Source organism: Fundulus heteroclitus, chromosome 17, assembly GCF_011125445.2.
Source record: "Fundulus heteroclitus isolate FHET01 chromosome 17, MU-UCD_Fhet_4.1, whole genome shotgun sequence".
In the NCBI taxonomy this organism is placed as follows: domain Eukaryota; kingdom Metazoa; phylum Chordata; class Actinopteri; order Cyprinodontiformes; family Fundulidae; genus Fundulus; species Fundulus heteroclitus.
Window position 1 is genome coordinate 12,352,784 of NC_046377.1, and position 17,521 is coordinate 12,370,304.

General features: G+C 39.9%; 1 protein-coding gene across 1 annotated transcript in view; it reads right to left on the bottom strand.

The window, feature by feature from the left end:
• Positions 1–7,131: 7,131 nt before the first annotated feature.
• cacna1c (calcium channel, voltage-dependent, L type, alpha 1C subunit) overlaps positions 7,132–17,521 on the bottom strand; it is a 175,672-nt gene continuing 165,282 nt past the window's right edge. Inside the window, exons 46-53 of the mRNA XM_036148968.1 lie at positions 16,096–16,460; positions 13,675–13,803; positions 13,440–13,573; positions 13,255–13,352; positions 11,441–11,537; positions 11,142–11,250; positions 10,878–11,037; positions 7,132–10,237 (exon numbers count right to left, since the gene is read on the bottom strand). Of these exons, the coding sequence (XP_036004861.1) occupies positions 9,746–10,237; positions 10,878–11,037; positions 11,142–11,250; positions 11,441–11,537; positions 13,255–13,352; positions 13,440–13,573; positions 13,675–13,803; positions 16,096–16,460 (1,584 nt within the window). The 3' untranslated portion in view covers positions 7,132–9,745. The remainder of the gene's footprint in view (positions 10,238–10,877; positions 11,038–11,141; positions 11,251–11,440; positions 11,538–13,254; positions 13,353–13,439; positions 13,574–13,674; positions 13,804–16,095; positions 16,461–17,521) is intronic.

Sequence of the window (17,521 nt, forward strand, 5' to 3'; positions counted from 1 at the left end):
AGAGCAGACCCACACACCTCGGCTCACGAGAGAATGAAAAAGAGCTTTCCTGGACCTTTCACCTTACAAGGAGCAATGGCTCTCGTGCTGCTGAAGATGACCCGACGAAAACACTGACAAAGCTGCATTTCATCGCGAGACAGACAAGACAGAAATGTTTCTAAACTCGTTGTGCTTCTGCAGAGACCTAAGTGACAAACACAGATTTCAGTCTTACTTTGACTGTGGGGGCTAGGATTATAGGCGGTAAAATATTGTTCTGTCATTCCACTTCCTCACCCTAAACCTTTTCCAGCAAGCTAATACTTTTAAAGCATTTTTTTTATTATTATTATTTTGCGGGTAAAATCAGCAGGGAGAGACAAATGCAAGAAGAAACATTCAATTCTAACGGGGAGGTTGAGAACTTCTAATACCTCAATTCACTGATTTGCATTGCACAGACACTGTTTTATTCCATGATATCAACTTAAGAGGGTTGAGTGGGGGAATTTCTATCACCCCACCTCCCTTAAAAGAAGAGAGAAAAAAAAAAAGCAATCTTAGTGCCAGACTTGTGGGATCTCCAAGATTTTGGGGTTTATTATAATGTTTGCATAACCGTAAAGAAAACCCCTTAACAAAACAAAGGGAGAAGCGCAAGGCTTTCAAGGACCTATTAAAACAGTCATCCTAAGTATTGACATAAAGGTGCTGATGTATGTGCTGCTACACAATGAGTGATTTATACATAGTTATTCTGCATGCTGTTGTGATCCTACAGTACAAGCAAATCTCTTCTGTTGCTTTCAGAGGAAAAAAAAAAAAAAAGGTGCGGGCACCTCGCCTCCACCAACCTCTAATATGCTCAGTAAAGAATTAGCACACTGACAAAGAAAAAAACAAAACACAATTTACTAAAACAAATTTTACAGGTTGTAAATTAAGTGTACCTCCTATACATCATCCCGATAAGGTTTCTGCAGAATCCTGCACTCTTTTGCACGAGCAGCAACTTGCAACACTTGCAATCTTTGCAGGAAGTAAACTTATCAGTATTTATCTGTCAATTTAATGGAAGCCTCTTGTTGGTGATAAAGCCAGGAAAACAGCTGTTCTCTTGGTCAGAAGAAAAAATAAAATAAAAAAGCCAACGTCTGCACGATTCCAAAACTCTCACAACGTGGGATCCGAAAGCCTGGTGTTATGTGTTTTTTATTCAAACATCAAAGTCATGAAACAGAAGGCAACATCCTGCACCAAACTGCCATTAAACATTATATAATTATGATATATTTCTTTAATTTATTATCGAAAATACATCAGTTTCATTCAAACCATTTATATTTATATATATATATATATATATTAATATATCCCATCTTTTACTTTCTGTTATCTTTCTGTCTGCGTCATCAAAATAATATCTGTACAACAACCAACACAGATAGGTTCTATTGTGGCTTCTGAAAAAAAAAAGAAGAATCAGTGTTTTAATTAGATTTCTTCATCAACAGGCTATGCTAACTTTACTTAGAAAAGATAATAAAATCTCTATCCAATATAGCAATCTTAAAATATTTTGTCATGATATACCACGGACAACAAAACGTTTGATTTACAAGAAAAATAGAAAGCGCTTCTGTTGCAACGATGGTAGATCCAGATAAGGAAATGTGAAGAGAATCCTCTCTCAGCCTCAAGCTCGCAAACATGTGATGCTTTAGGATTGTATGTATTGTTGTTGTTGTTTTATTTGATAATACACAGCAGCCTTCCTTCACCATCATTAAAACTCTCATTTCATCCATCTGTCACAAAAGTATGTCTAGATTCAGATCAACTTTGTCAACTTCGTAATCTAGGATAAAAGCAACACAGTCGTCGATAAACATGAAAAAAATTCTTTTAACGCCCATAAAATAAATGGCCATTTATTCTGACTCTACGTCTGGAACCTGTAGTATAAAAAGTAGCTGTAGCTGTGAAGCTAAAATCAACTAGCTGCTTTCTAGCCTCCAAAAAATGCAGATAAAAATCTATACAGATGTAGTTCAAGTCCCCCAAATTCACCTTGGAAGATAAGCATAGAAGCTACAACTATGATGATTCACAATATATGGAACGCTAGTCCTTTTTAGAGGTTTATTTTTTTATTTTTTATTTATTTTTTTGGTTTGTTGCTAGGATAATGCGTGTTTTGCTGATGTAGGACTACTTCCAGAGAGACACGTCCCTCGGTGCTACAGTTGGAGTTTATGAGCAGACCCTGACCTGTGCTGACAGGCTGCTGGTAGGTTGACGCGTTGAAGACAAATGCAAGCAAAAGCATGTTGGATTTCAGATTGATCATTTGCTTGAGCTAGGCTGAAATTTGTGATTTGTCTTGCAAATATGCTGTGATGGTCAACATTTAAACAAAGGGCCTCTTCTTCTTTTTTTAATGCAAGTTGAAACATAGATGGTGATCAGACACCTGTAGCCTTTCGCAACCCAACGTTCATCTGTACTAGTGTGGACTGAACAATCCGGATTGCAGAAGAAGGATCCAAATGATCGTTAACATCCTCAGATTACATTAATTATATCAGTTATACTCAAAGTTGTGCCAACATTTCAGAAATTGTAAACATTGGAAACTCTCCATGGGAATTAATTGGACTTAACGAGAATTGATGGGAATGAATCTGAAATTTTAAGACTAGGCTCAAAACTTTCTTAAGATGTTCTTAAGATTAGCTTGAGAAAATATACATTTTAGTAAAACCTTGTCTGAAACAGCTATTTCATGCAAGTATGATATATATATATATATATATATATATATATATATATATATATATATATATATATATATATATATATAGGCTAATCCTCAGTCACATAGCATAACGTCTACTGCCGGGGTATTGAGGCCAAGGCCCCTTACACATTCTTTTGTCACGTGCAGAGAGGATTTCTAGAACCCTGGACCGTTGAGGCCACATGTTTGAGCCCAGAGAACCAGAATATTAAAGCCACACATTTGAGTCCTGGGACTACTTAAAGTGAAGGTAAGTGTTAATTATATTGCTGCTTATGGTCTTCTTATGAAACTTGCTCTTGGTTTTTAGGGCATTTTATTCGATTACTTAACTGCCTTTATGACTTTATAAAAAAACAGTCTTTCTTGTAAACGAGATCTTGGATTTCAATGAGACAAACCATATAAACAAAAAGTTAAATCAAATAATAATAAAAAACAGCATATATCTTATGTGTGTCTACTGTGGCAAAGTAATTTTTTGTTTTTGTTTTTAGCCAGAATTTCTTATTTATCAACATCAATTCCCATGAAAAGCTTCCAATATGCAATATTTTAAATGATTTGCTGAAATTTACCAAAGATGTCTTTGCGACCTTATCATGTGCAACAATAAACTATGTCCAGAAAACTACATTATTTCAGGTTTTACTTTTGGTTAAAAATACAGTCAACAAAGTGGGACTTTGATCTATCATTAGGCCTAAATAAGACATCCAAATCCAAATACATTCTCATTTAGCCCTCCCTTCCTGCTCCTTATATAACATTCTAGTGATTAAATATTTATATTTCTTTAAATTTTTGCTATCTATATATATATATAGTATATAAAATATACAATCATTAGCTAGTGGTGAGACAAAAGACATAATCAGCTTTATAGGACCAATACTTTATACCTCTAAAGAGAGAACCCCATGCACGTGAAAAGTTATTTTCATATATAGTTCACCATGTTGGAACTTAAACCACCCAAAAAAACAATTCAAATGTAATGAAGTTGCAACATCGTACCCTTAAATACGTTCTCCAAATGTCTTTCCCATTGTCATCAGCTACCAAATAGATTGTCCTCATTCTGATACAGGGCGAAATAAAGAAAGTCGAGCCTTTTGCTTTCATTTGAGGATGTTGTTTCACTTTGACCTGCAGAGGGAGTCATTTTCATTCAAGCATGGACTGAGCAGTGATTGACCAACATCTGTTTGTCACAAACAAACAGAAATATTGATAATTTTGATGAATAATACTTGGAATTATCCTGCAAACTGTCATATTAGCCACTGACATAATTACTGAAGGGATAATGAAAAATACTGTTTTATGAGAACACGAGTTATTTGGTCCTTTTTAATCGAATTTCAACCGGTTCATCTTCTATTGGTCTGCAGAGGAAAGTACTGAAGACAAAGCGACAGGCAAAATAAAACATATTTTAGAAGCGCCTGTTTGGGCTTGGGAGATAATGTCTTCTGAGTACTCATGTATCTACCTCAGGTTTGAGAATCATAAAGCATAAAACGATCCCAGAAGACACAAGATATGCAAAATCATCCTCCAGATATCCCTCTGCTGCTTTAAATTCCAGTGCTGATGTTAGTTACCATCGTGTGTGCCATAGGTAGAAAACACTACTGTTTGTAAAAGTGACCAGGATACCTAATGAGGATGAAGCTGATCAACTTCCCTCAGGGCCGACAAAGCTGAACCACAGAGCTTAACCCATTCAGAAAAGCACCTAAAAAGTAAAAAAGCACAATGAATGGACGCATCCAAAAAGTGCTGAGGCAGGAACATGAAGCCAGCTGCTTTTTTTGTTGCCTATTCAAAAACAAAGAATTTTTTTTTAATATTGTTACTCAACTGTGAGAAACAGTTTTATTACTCAGCATCAGGAAAAGCGCTGGTTTCAGATCACTGTCTCAACCAAAACCCTACTAGGAGAAAGTCAAATAAACCCGATTTCAAGTATGTTAGGCTTTTTTTTTTTCTGATGTGGCAACCAATGAATTCATGAAAAATGATACAGCTCGATGCAGATTTTCTTGATATTTTTCGTAGACTTTCACACATGTTTACTTCACCTCGAACACAGTCATAGTTATTGCATTGTTTTTGCATATCTTGTGGGTTGCAGGTGTCCACCTGCTCATATCGTTATACTGCGACACAACACCTCATCGGTCATGCTAACGGCGACGCTGCTCGACTGCACACGGGGACGCCACAAGGCTCTGAATCGCTCACGTTGGCGAAATAAAGACGCAAAGCAAGCCCGGCGGGGCACTTCTGTTATGCAGAGGCTGCTTTGTGCATATGTCTGGATAAAAGAAGTGAACAATGGTCAGGATAAATAAATTACAGTATATATATATATATAGATAGATAAGATCTGTCAGTCCCTAGATCTGTCAGTACACAAGTATAAATATTTAAGAGTAGATTCTTTCAAGCTATTCCAACAAAAAAAAAAAAAACAACAAAAAAAAAACGCAACGATAGACAGTGCTTCTTTTATCTGAATTAAAACGCTGCTTTGGGTTCAAACAAACCATGTCCAAATCTGTCTCTTCAACCCCCTAGACACATCCAGTCCGGCTTTAAACATTAACGAGCAGACCGCCTGGGAATGGCCTTTCAGTTGGGGTTGCCAAAACGGGAAGTGTTCAGATCAAGCGAAAGAAATGAAGTCACGGGCTCCTGCAGAGGTTCGGGAAGGTGAGAAACTAAGGGTTCCTCGGGAGTAGCAACACGGTCAAAAACACGAAACGGCGACAGCACTGCAGCTATAGACGCACTCAACATTCACATTTAGATTGCATAATAATGACAGAAGTCTGTTACTGGCACAGGATGCAGTGTATGGCAGTGTGTTTATGCATACTCTCCGCTGCCACAAACCTGCTCTGCTTCACACGAAGAGCTCAACAGTGTTGGGAAATCCGAGAAAAGAAATCTTCCGGGTATATGTTGATATGTGATGCTGTGTGTGTGTGTGTGTGAGTGAGTTGTAATTAGAAGTATTCATTTCAGTTTCCTTTACAAAATGGCCCAGAGGACGGCAGAAGCTTTTGCAACATGCTGGAATGTACTTAAAGCTACTGTTTTTAATGGTACGTCAACAAAAACATACGGATGACTTTGGTTCAGCTTCAGCTGTTTCAATCATATGTGTTGCTGTATTTATATCTGAGCTAAACTTTAGTCGTTTTATTTAGTTCTCTTGGCATTATGAATATGATTACAGCTCCCACAATGTTTTTTTTTTCTGAATTGTTTATTTAAAAAAATTCTTCAAGAAGATGAATCTTAAAGCGCAACCTGCTATGGCCTCTATTGTGGATCCACATTACAGTTAAGTAGTTAATGTGAATTTAATATAAAATATTCAGCCTGCTACCTTAAGAGACAGAGAAAAAAAACAACCTTACAGCCGTTCTCCTTTCAAGCTGACGGATCTATCAGTTTACCTGAACCACAATCATACATGATAAATGACTTTTGCTTGTATTACAATTTATCCAGCAACCAATGTACCGGTGAATGAAATCACTCTGAAAATCCACACTTCTCTATTGTGTGTTTGTGAATTTACATTTTGTGATATGAGTCTCAAACAGAGAGGTTTTATTGAGGAGTCTTGCAGCAACTTGACACCAGCCCTAATTATTCATGGATGTGTCACTGTGGCAGTATAAACTTCAACATCTCTGTTGACGACCAGAAATCATGAATAAGGACAAGTGCAACTGTTGTAATTAGGGATGTCCTGAGTCCGAACCAAGAAACTCTCTGGTCCATTTGCAGAACCAGTTTTAAAAAAAATCTCTGCCGTTTCTTTTATTTTTTATTACATGGATTAAAAAACTACTGTGGAGGATCCAAACGATTTTAGTTTATCTGTATTTTTTCTGATCAATCTTTGTGTTTTTCACCTTTTGCCATGACAAGGATGATTACCTGGAGCAATACTGGAATATCCAACAAGTCCCATTAAAAACGAGTTTTAACAAAACAAAGACCACTGTACAGTGCTACAGTAAACTTCTCTGCATTACCCCCCCCCCCCAAAAAAAACAGAAGCATAAGCAACATGAGAGCAAGTAAAAAAAAAAACTTAAGACAGTTTTGCAGAAACTACTTGAGAGTCAAAATATCTGCCGCTGCAAAGAGAAACACACTGCTAACGTGTCCAGAGAGTTATTGTTAAGTTAAATAAAGTTGCAGCACATCTCATGTAATACTGAATAATTATGGAATTGACATTTGATAATGTATTTCTCCCGAACAAATTGATACAGGAGAGGGTTTTGACAAGTGTTTGTCTCCTTGCAGGTTTGCTCTGCTATTTTTTTTTTGCCACTCGTCAGATAACCAAACAATTTTTAACGTCAGTAAAAAAGATTACCTGAGTGAATACAAAATGCAGTTTCACAAATGATCTTTTCTCCTGCCACTCCTGGGAAGATCCCTCACCGTTTTGTGTTTTTCTTCATTTGTGGATAATGGCGCCCCCTGGGGTTTTGCTGGCGTCTGGAAGTGACGTTGTAACCCTGTTTAGGCTGATAGACGTCAGATTTTATTGGTCTGAAATGAATTTTGTCTGAGAGTGGCCAGGGAAAAGGAACAAAAAAAAAATGGGATTAATTATAGTTAATTCATGATTTATTCATGAGGATTCTTTTTAAATAGTGTCAGGTTAAAAGTAGAGATTTTTCAGGCATATACTTTGGTATCAATCTTGATGAACTATTGAACTGTGATCCTATTTTGGCAAATTCCTATTTTTAAATGGTTTGACTTGTTTATTGGAGGCAAGTATTCGAGATCAGGACATCCCTAGTCAAAAATGCTTCCTGACCTCTACACTAACTGATCCTTGGTCTCACCTGGCCTCAGACCTCACCCATACCTGTGTCCAAATGGGGCAGTAAAGGAAAGCTAAAGTTTGAAATCAGAGAGACTTTTAACTCTGCCGCTTCGCTAAGAAAAGTAAAAACCGCACTAAAGTAACCACAAAGCTTTGGAAGTATGCCTGTCCGCGGTAACCCTGTGTTAAGGAGGCCCATTACTACACAGACACACCCTCTCTCACATACATAACATACTTGTAATGCTACCTTAATTTACTGTATAGGCTTAAAATCAGCTTTTTATAGTACACAAGAAACCACACACCCGCACGCACGCACGCACATTCCCACAGATTTTCTCTTCTGGAAAAAAATAAATAAATAAATAGATAGAATCTGTAAAAGGTGCATACAGATAGAGAGAAAGACCCCCTCCCCCCAGACACACACGCACACTATCACACATTCATAAGTTGTACTAAAGCGCAGACACGCATGTGCACTCACGTTTATAGTTATGCACTCGCCCGCACACACTACGCCCTGCTTCGATACTTAAAACCTCTAAAAAAAATGTTCCTAAAAATAAACCGAGCAAAAAATACATTTATAAGACCAGCACCCCGATTGTGCAAATGAATCAAAGATAAATTAAAACAATAACGTCATGAATAGAAAACAAATATTGTCATGGCTAGCCAGTTTTGCACAATATTGAACCGTTAAATACATAGTGGACGCGGTCTGTAGAAAGAGTGTGTGGCAGCAAATCCCACAGGATTCCAAGCTGACAGGAAGAGGAGGCGCCCCAGAGAAGGAAGTGAGGTCGATTGACGGCAGATCTGCTGCAGAACCCCCATGACCAGAGTCTGTTGTTACATTCCTTGCAATCGGTCACTCCCGCTCTCTCGCCTACCACCTTGGTCGCCCATGCGTGACAAACGTATGCTTCCTCATGTGCTGAACAAAGCAGGAAATCCAGCAATAAGGGGTGAGCGGTAGTAAGATGGCAAAGGAACGGGAGGAAGGATGGAGAAAGGAGTGAGGAACAGTGAGGTATGAGGCAGAGAAGGGGAAGGGGGGCTGGCTTTCTGTCTCTGCTTAGCCACCGATCGCTCGTCTGGGGCAGCCAAACGAGGAGAAGGGCAGATGGGGTGGAGCTACGTCGAGGTGAGTTTGTTTCACGCTGGAGTCTTACTGACCAGCTGAGAAAAAAAGAGCCCGCTAGCTCCCTGTTGGCCAGGAAGATCCCCCCCCTTTCTGTAGCAGCCCTGTTCTGGCTGTCGAATCACCCCCTCCGATCCTCCCTCCCCACACCTGGCTGGGGTCGGCGCGTCACCCTAAATCCACTCTTGGGCTTGCAGGGCTGTGCTCCAGGTTCCCACAGCTTTGGAAGAGGAGGAGAAATGATATTTAAACAGGGATTTCTCAGCCCCGTTTTACACAATACAGCGCTTCATCATCGTTGAACGAAGGAGGAGTGGACCTTTGACCACAGGTGGACTGCGGTCAGATGGTATTCCTCAGGTGACCCTCCATGAGCTGGTCTCTGGCCCCCTACCTGGCGTCATGGCGGCCAGTCAAACAACAATAACACACCACTAAATTAGGCATAGGAAATGAAAACATTAACGTACGATCTGAATAGCAGCAAGTCCATAAAAGGACTTCCTGCTTCTGTTTGATCTTTCTTCTGTTCAGTCTTTCCTTTTGTCTTTTTTTTTTTTTTGCTTGTCTTCATTTTCCTGCTCATCCCACGTTGAGGACATGATAAAACTGTGAGGCACTTTAGAGCCACACTCTGACACGTGTGGTGAACACACACATACGAGTACAAATAGAGAAAAACACACACGCACAGACACACAGAAGCACACGCTCGGATAGTATATAGTCTGATATACTTTACTGCAGACGCACATACTAACTCAGTTGAACCCGATAAAGTCTTGTTGTGTTAAAGGTGCATCGCTGGCCGCCATTGTCCAGAGTGACAGACTGAGCCAACCAGCTGCCGCACTGTTCGCCAGCACTGACACACCTCAGCCTCTGATGGTACCAGAGGGGGGGGGGGCCATTTGGCTGATCAAAGCTGCTGAGGTGGCACCTACAAGCTCGTCACACACTCCAAATCCTCATCCTCCAAAAGCCCGCTGTCATTCTGCCGCGGTCCTGCAACCACGGCCGAACTTCTGTGGGGCCTCTCTTCCCTCACGTCTGCCTCCTCCTCCTCCTCCTCTTGCCCTCCCCCTCTAGTTAGCAGTTCTTGTCGCTCCTCTATAGAGGACGGACCGTGGATGTAACCCCTGCCCCCTCCAGCCTCTGCCCCAGTGTCACTGGGACTCAAGCCGACGACTCGGTCCCTGTGCGTTACAGCCGCTGCTGCATTATGGCAGGGGAGGCTGCCGTTCGGGCTGTGCTGAGAGGTGGAAGAGGTGCTGGATGTGGGGTTTGTGGCTGTGTTGCCGTTGAGAATGCTGCTGGCTGCGTGCTCCATCTCCTCAATGGTCATGTCGCAGGCGTCAGCCAACTCGGCTTTGGTTGCCTCGATGAACGAAGGGTCCTGGGCAAAATGACCCAAACCTTCTGATATAAGAACCTGTGAAGGGAAAGGTATAGAAGAGAAAGAGGAAGTTATTGTTTCGGTGTGGGTTTCAAGCATAGTGCCTTGGTGAAGTATTCATAGCCCTTGATGATCACTTTCACTTGGCAAACAAGTATAGTTAATGTGGATTTTATCTGATGGGCAAACACAAAGTCGTAAAAAATGAATTATGTTTAATCAAATGGAAGGAAAATTATAAATGGGTAGTGTGCATTTATATTTCACTCCCTTGAGTCAATACTTTGTAGAGCCACCTTATGCTGCAGCTAACCCCTCAGGTCTTTTGGGAGTAAAGATTTTGGCTATTCTTCAGTCAGAGAGCATCTGTTCACAGCCATTTTCCAATTTTGCCAAATATAGTGTATCGGATTAAAGTCTGGACTTTGGGCCATGCCTCTGGCTCTTTGTTTATTTTAATTTCCCTGCTGGAAGGTGAACCTTCACTCCAGCGTCGGGTGTTTAGCAGCCCCTAACAAATTTAGTTTTTCAGGATTTGCCTGGATTGTGTACTACGTTGTGTAAGTCTGTCGCATCAAAGGATTTGAATACTTTCTCAAGACGTTATAACGAGTCAAGACGGCTCTCCTTCAATATGTAGGCTAGTAGATGTAGAAGAGATGCAGGAAAGACTTACTGCTTCCACCAGACTGCCTGCGCTGCCGTGAGACAGCGAGCTGGGGTCCTTCCCTAAAAGCGACGGCACAGTGAGAGACACCGGCCGCGGTGCTCTTTGTCTGGACACCGATGTGGGGCTGGGACTGGCCACCGGGCTATTCCCATTACTGTCGCTGTACCTAGGTGAAAGGCATTTATTTGTTCAATTAAAAACTAACTTTTGAGTCTGTGCTAAAAATCAGTTATTTGACATTCAAAAAATATAACTGAAATAACGTCTCACCAGGGCCCACAGTTGACAGAAGGCAAGCTGGCGTTGAGCTTTTCATGAGAGTTAGAGCCCTCTAGCCTCAGAGAGGGAACTCGCTGGTAGGAGGCATCACTGCACTGGGCTGGAAACACAAATACAAGAGGAAAAACCTATCACAACAAGAACAAGAGCCATGTTTTATTACCATCTGAAAAAAGAAAAAAACATTCAAACGCTGATTTCAGTTGTTTTCCTTTTTTAAAATGTGGATACAATTGTGCATAATGAGAATAAACTATTATTGTTTCATCTTGATGGTATTTGATATCTACCTGTGGGGCTGACTGGAGGCGTGGAACACAGTCGGCTGAACAGTGTAGGTGAGTGACTCCTTCTTAAAAGGGGACTCAATCCTGCCACTGCCAGAGCCTGGAGGATAAAGGAGAGGAGAGATTAAAGACAAAAAAAACCCAAAACAGTTACAATGGGAGTGTAGGGTTTAAAACACATTTTTAAAAATGCAGTATCACTATAAGATAGTGCCCACATTTTTGTAGAAGGCAGAGGTTACTTTCTTGAAACTCACCAGCTATGTTCCTGAGCTTCTGTGAAACGTAGGTACTTTCCACAAAATATTCCTTGAACTTTGGGGAAAATTAAAAGGCACTTAGCCCACCAGGTCCGAGTGTGGCAGGTTCTAGAACCCTACCACACTGCAAAAAGGAAACTAATGGAAAGTTAAATTTTCTTGAAATCTGTATATTTGTCCTTGATTTGAGCTGGTAAATAAGATTTTAAGCCAATGGAATGAGTATTTTGAGCCTTAAAATAAGATAATTTGAAGTAAGATGATGGGAGTGCAAAAATCTTATTCACATGGCAGATTATTTAAAATTGCCTGCTCAAATGAAGGACAAATACACTAATTTCAAGAAGGTTTTACTTACTTCTAGTTCTCTTTTTCCAGTGCAGGGACTCTGACCAGACAATTTTCAGGAACTTTACAAATAATGTTCTTCATATACCGCCCTAGAACCTTAATGGAACGTTCCACATAATTTCTGGAGCTAGCCAGATACTTATGTAAAACTTACCAGGTGCTTTTTGGATTTTACCACGGAAACTTTTGAACTTACCAAGTCCTTTCTGGAACTTAATAAGGATTTTCTTCAACCGTATAAGGTCTTTCCTAGAACTTTTCTGGAACTTACTAGGTAATTGGTAATTTTTCTCTAGTTGTACTGACCACTCGAATTGCTTTACGCTATAGCAACATACACTCAGTAGCACTCGATAATGAGCACACGTTCATGCTATCATTTGCAGATCTGTAGTCAACTTGGGGTTTAGTGCATAGCCCAGGGGCACATCAACATGTGACAGGGGGAAACTGGAATCAAACCCGAGCTGCAAGACAGCTACCCACTGAGTTACAGTTGCCTCCAGAAACTGTTTTGGAACTTAGCGGTTACGTTCCCAGAAATTTCATTAAACTTTAAAAGCTCAGTGAAAGTTTCAAAAAAGACTTTCTGGACATAGTTAAGGAAACAACACAGAAAGTTCTAGAAAGTACCAGGTGTTCTCTAAACAGTCCAGGAAAGTACCCACTAAGCTCAGTGAAAGTACCATGTAAGTTCCAGAAAAAAGTTGGTATGTTTTAGGAAAGTAATTTCTAATTTATGGGAGAACACAAGCCGTATTGGGTAGTGCTTTCCCACTGCTTCCGTGAAGCTAGACTTTTTTTGTAATCTTGGAAAGTGGCCTTGAGCAGTAATCATATAGAAGATCGGACCCTGTTTTCTATTGGCTTTAATTGGTTTGTCATGATTTTCTGGCTAATGTTATGCACTCTGCACAGTATGTTGTGCAGAGTGTGCTTAAAAACCAAAAAGATGGACTAAACAATTTACTGCAAATGTCCAAAAGTTACATCTTTAAGAAACCTGAATTGCCACAGCTACCTTAATTGACAGAAAATTTGTAATCAAAGGAGCAAAAGTCCAATAAATCTTTAGACAAATTCAAAACACATTGAATTTTTTGTTGGGGACTACTTTAAAAAAAAAAAGGTCTGGCATTTTGTTTGCTAAATATAAAAATAAGGGCTTACTGAGGAGTTACGCGTAGTATTGTAGATGTTTACTACCTGGTGATGTACAAGATGTAAAGGTACAGCAGTCTTCTGGGAGACGTCTGGCTTTGACTGTCTCCGGAGACACTCCAGATGGAAGGAAGATCTCCGTGCTGACGTAAACCACAAAAAACGCAAATGTTCAAATTACAGCCTGTGTGTACACACACACTTCTGTCTGTGAATCTGTGTATACTCACCCAGAGTAGTCGGACAGAGGAAGACTCTTCGTGGAGATTGCCACCCTCCTCCTCCCCCTCCTCTTTGCTCCTCTACCTCCTCTGCTTCCTCCATGGGAGTCAGCTGTTTACACGTTTCATCATGATACACCAACCTAATAGGTACAAAGAGAAAGCACAAAGAGAAATGAAATCAGTCTTGTGCCCTGATCAGATTCAAGCTGAAGGCTTAACTGTGAGTGTTTTTCAGCAGTACATGTCAGAGGAAAGTGAGTGCTCATCGTCCTGGTACTCCCTGTCGTCACCATAACTCTCATCGTACGTCTCCTCTGTTGACCCTTCCCCTCTCTGGATGATTGGCAGACGACTGTCACTCGAGTCCGAGCTACAAATAAACGGGCCAGCGACCAAACAAGCAAAGCAAACAAACACAAACAAAATTAACACAGACACACATAACAGATGGAGGCACATTGAAAAAAAATAAAATATGCAAACACATACAAAAAGCAGCTGATTAGCGAAACAGTCGGCGATTAGCTTCAGAGGATGGGGATATAAAAAAAAACTGGAGTGGCTTCACTACTTGATATAGGAAACAGTGGAATGGGGAGAAGCCTGCAGAGAAGCAGCTGGGATTTATAGCTGTATCGTTGAAGCGAAAAGGTAAAGAGCACTAAAGACAACACTTGGAATATGAGAAATGATAGGCAGACTGAAATTCAGACATCTTTGAAAAGCAAAGGAGAGGGTAATGTTAAGTTGAATCTTACTATCAGCATTGGCGTTACAGGAAATAATATACAACCCCGTAGAGAAAAGAAATTTAAAACCCAAAAACTCTTACATGTAGTCTGTCTGTTTGGGTGCATTACACAATTTGAAGCAAATTTATGTAGTTTGGAGGGGAACTGTTTATGTCTCTATCAAAACACTTTCCGAGTCTCTGGACTTAAAAAAACAAATCTTTTTCAGATATGTGTGTCTTTTTCTTTTAGATTTTCCCTTCTTCCTCAAAACTAGTCCTTGAGACTCCAACTATGTCACTATTTTTTTAAATAAATTCTCATGCTTTCCTGCTTTTTTCACAATAGAAAAAAAGTTACTATTGTGGATCCTTTGTGCCTACAATGAAAAATGTACCAATCCATGTTTTTCTGATTTGGGGTTGAAAGTACATCAGAATTTCCAGGAAGGTTACAAAATCAATAATTCAAAGGCTGTCAGCTCTGTTTCATCACAATGGACTAAGCTGTTTTTTAATCAAGAAAATGTTTCAAAGATGTCTTCTCATCAGTCGCATCGGTTTCATACTCTGGAACTCAGCTTTAACGAAACATTCTGACATTTCAATTTCAGTCCTTTTCTCCTTCACCAGAGTGTTCGCATAAAAGCAAAACTTTCCCATAATCTGCCTTAGCATTTCAAGTTACCCACCAAGTCTGCAATCTGTTTGGAAAAAAAAAACTCTGAAATGCACTTATTATTATTTTTGGCTTATTCATGCAGCAAAATGTGAGCATCATCTGAGAACACTCCGGTGAAGAAAAACAAAATAAAATATCAGCTGTTTCAGGGCTCCACAGCAAACTCTGGGTTAGATCAGTGTTCAAGTAAAACCAGATGAATCTGATCAATTTTAAAATGAAACCTGACCCGTTGCTACACAGATCAAGCACAAAGAGAGAGTCTGAAAAAGATTACATTTGGATTTTTACATAATAAAACACCCTAATCTGAAGTAAGTAAAAGCAAATAAATAAAACTGACCTTAGTTTTTCTTAGGGACGTCAATGTTTCTAAAGCCGTTCTGCTACTCAGGCTATATGGGCAAAGTGTTTTCTGAATGGGAGCTGTGCAATCACTCAAATATGTACTGGGAACTTGAAAGAAAATGTACTATCCATCTTGAAAATATTTACATGGCTACCAGTCGGATAGTCCCAACCTGACAACCAACAGAACACAAAATAATGCAATTATCGGTTGTCTCACAGTTTCAACAATTACCCAGTATCTAATTGTAAGGTTTTATATTTGGTTAATAGAATGGGTAAGAATAAGCCTTTGGATATTTAATAAGGTTTCTGTACAGATAAGGAAGCTTGTTGTGTCTAACCCAGACCTGCTGTGATGTATAATAGAAGAGCATCAGCAGAAGCCCTCGACTGGAGAGGTTTGGGCATGCTGCACCAAACAGTCCACCTCTGGCTTTGGTAGCTGACAGCTGCACTGCGAAGCCTGGCTTTTTCCATAACAGCTACTGCAATATGTGCATAGATAGCAACAATTGCCATTGTTGCATCTTGACAACTATGCTGTTTTGTAAAGCATTGTAATATTTATTTTTTTTTTTTGCGCACTAAGGAAGCTAAAAGAACCCACACACATTCCCTCTCTGACCCCTGGCAACATACCGCATGAGGGTGTCATAAAACATCCTGTTTGCCAACAGAAACAGGAGAGAAGGAGAGAAAGCACGCAATGAAGAGAAGAAAATAGTGGACTCTTAAGTCTGGAAGGAAGTGTAGATTTGTTAATTGTGTTTAGTTTTTGAAATGATGGAAGGCTACAAAGGTAATGAAAGAAAGAATTTAAAGCTTTTAGGGCAACGGTCACATGAAGAGGCAGTGAGATATGCCTTATCGCGAGCGTTTCAAGGCTGTCCTACACTCACCTTTTCGGAGGGAAGCACCATGCTGATTTGGGCAGCAGGATGGGCGTGAGCGGCTGGCCCGTGTGCCCGTCTACGGTGCTTATGGACGGGCTTGGGAATCGGCTGATGCCCTGAGTCGTCACCCCGGTCACTCCAGTGTTGTTGGCGTTGTTGATGTTGGCGTTTGAACCTGACGAGGAGTAAGATGAAGGGGTGAAGGTGGTCGAGTCCATCAGCTTCTCGTGTGACGGGCTTTCACCTTCGCACGGAGAGCCCTTCTGGCTGATGTGCAAGGGACGCTGGGTGGTGAAGGACTGTGGGAAGGACCCACGTCCGTCACTCTGGTTGTAATAGCTGACGTGGTTGCCGAACAAGCCACCTGTACGCTGGCGTGTAAAAGGACAGAGACGAAAGTTATAGGGAAGTATATGGAAAAGTTTCACGTTGAACAGGTCAAAATATCATTGAATCAACAATCAATATTTTAGTGATACAGTCACTTGCAAATGTATTCATACCGCTTGCCTTTTTCACATTTTGTCTCTTTGCAACCACAAACATCATTGGATTTTGATGAAAATTAATGGAACCAACACAGAATAAGGCATAATTATGAAAGTGAAGTACAAGATGTATATGAAAGGGGAAATGAATAATTTTAAACACTTTTTGATAACAAAAATTTGAAATGTCTAAAATACATCTACATCTAACCCCCGTTTTCTCTACACCTCTGAATGAAACTCAGTGCAAGGAACTGCATTTCCTACTCATCTAATTTGTAAATAGTCAACCTGTGTCTAATTTAACCTCAATACAGTAATACAGATGTTCTACACAGAAGCCCTGAAAGGCAAGCGAGAAAGAGTTTTTTTATTTTTTATTTTTTTGGAAGGCTTATTTTTCTAATTGTTTGTTCTTGTAATTCTCTGTTTTGTCACTAGAGGCATTGAAGTAAAACCACAGACCTTCACTGACGGCTGTGTTCTTCAAATGGATAGTCAGAGGCCTGGTTTCCAAGAAATAATGTCTCATTCTCTAAATTACATTTTTGCAAGGAAAATAAGATACACTGAAGGCCCCAAAACTGTGGATTGTTTTGGACATTGTTATCAAATCAAGCTTGTATATTTCTGAGCAATATAGAATTAAGGTTCAAGGATATTTGTAGGACAAATGACTGCATCATGACTGCTCTTTTTTGAGACCAAGACTGTATTTTCCAAATGACCTTAAACCTGCTGTCAGTGAATTCTTATCATAACTTGTCAAAATAAATTAGAGTCGTGTGATAGAAAACTAAGCTTTTGGATGCATACACCCAAAATGTGCATCTGTACCTGGACGTAAAGGCTAGGTATATTGGCTCAGGCGTACAAAATACATATGCATGCCACACTTTCTAGATTAATGGCATTTATTAAAAGCTAGAAAACAATTTATTCTC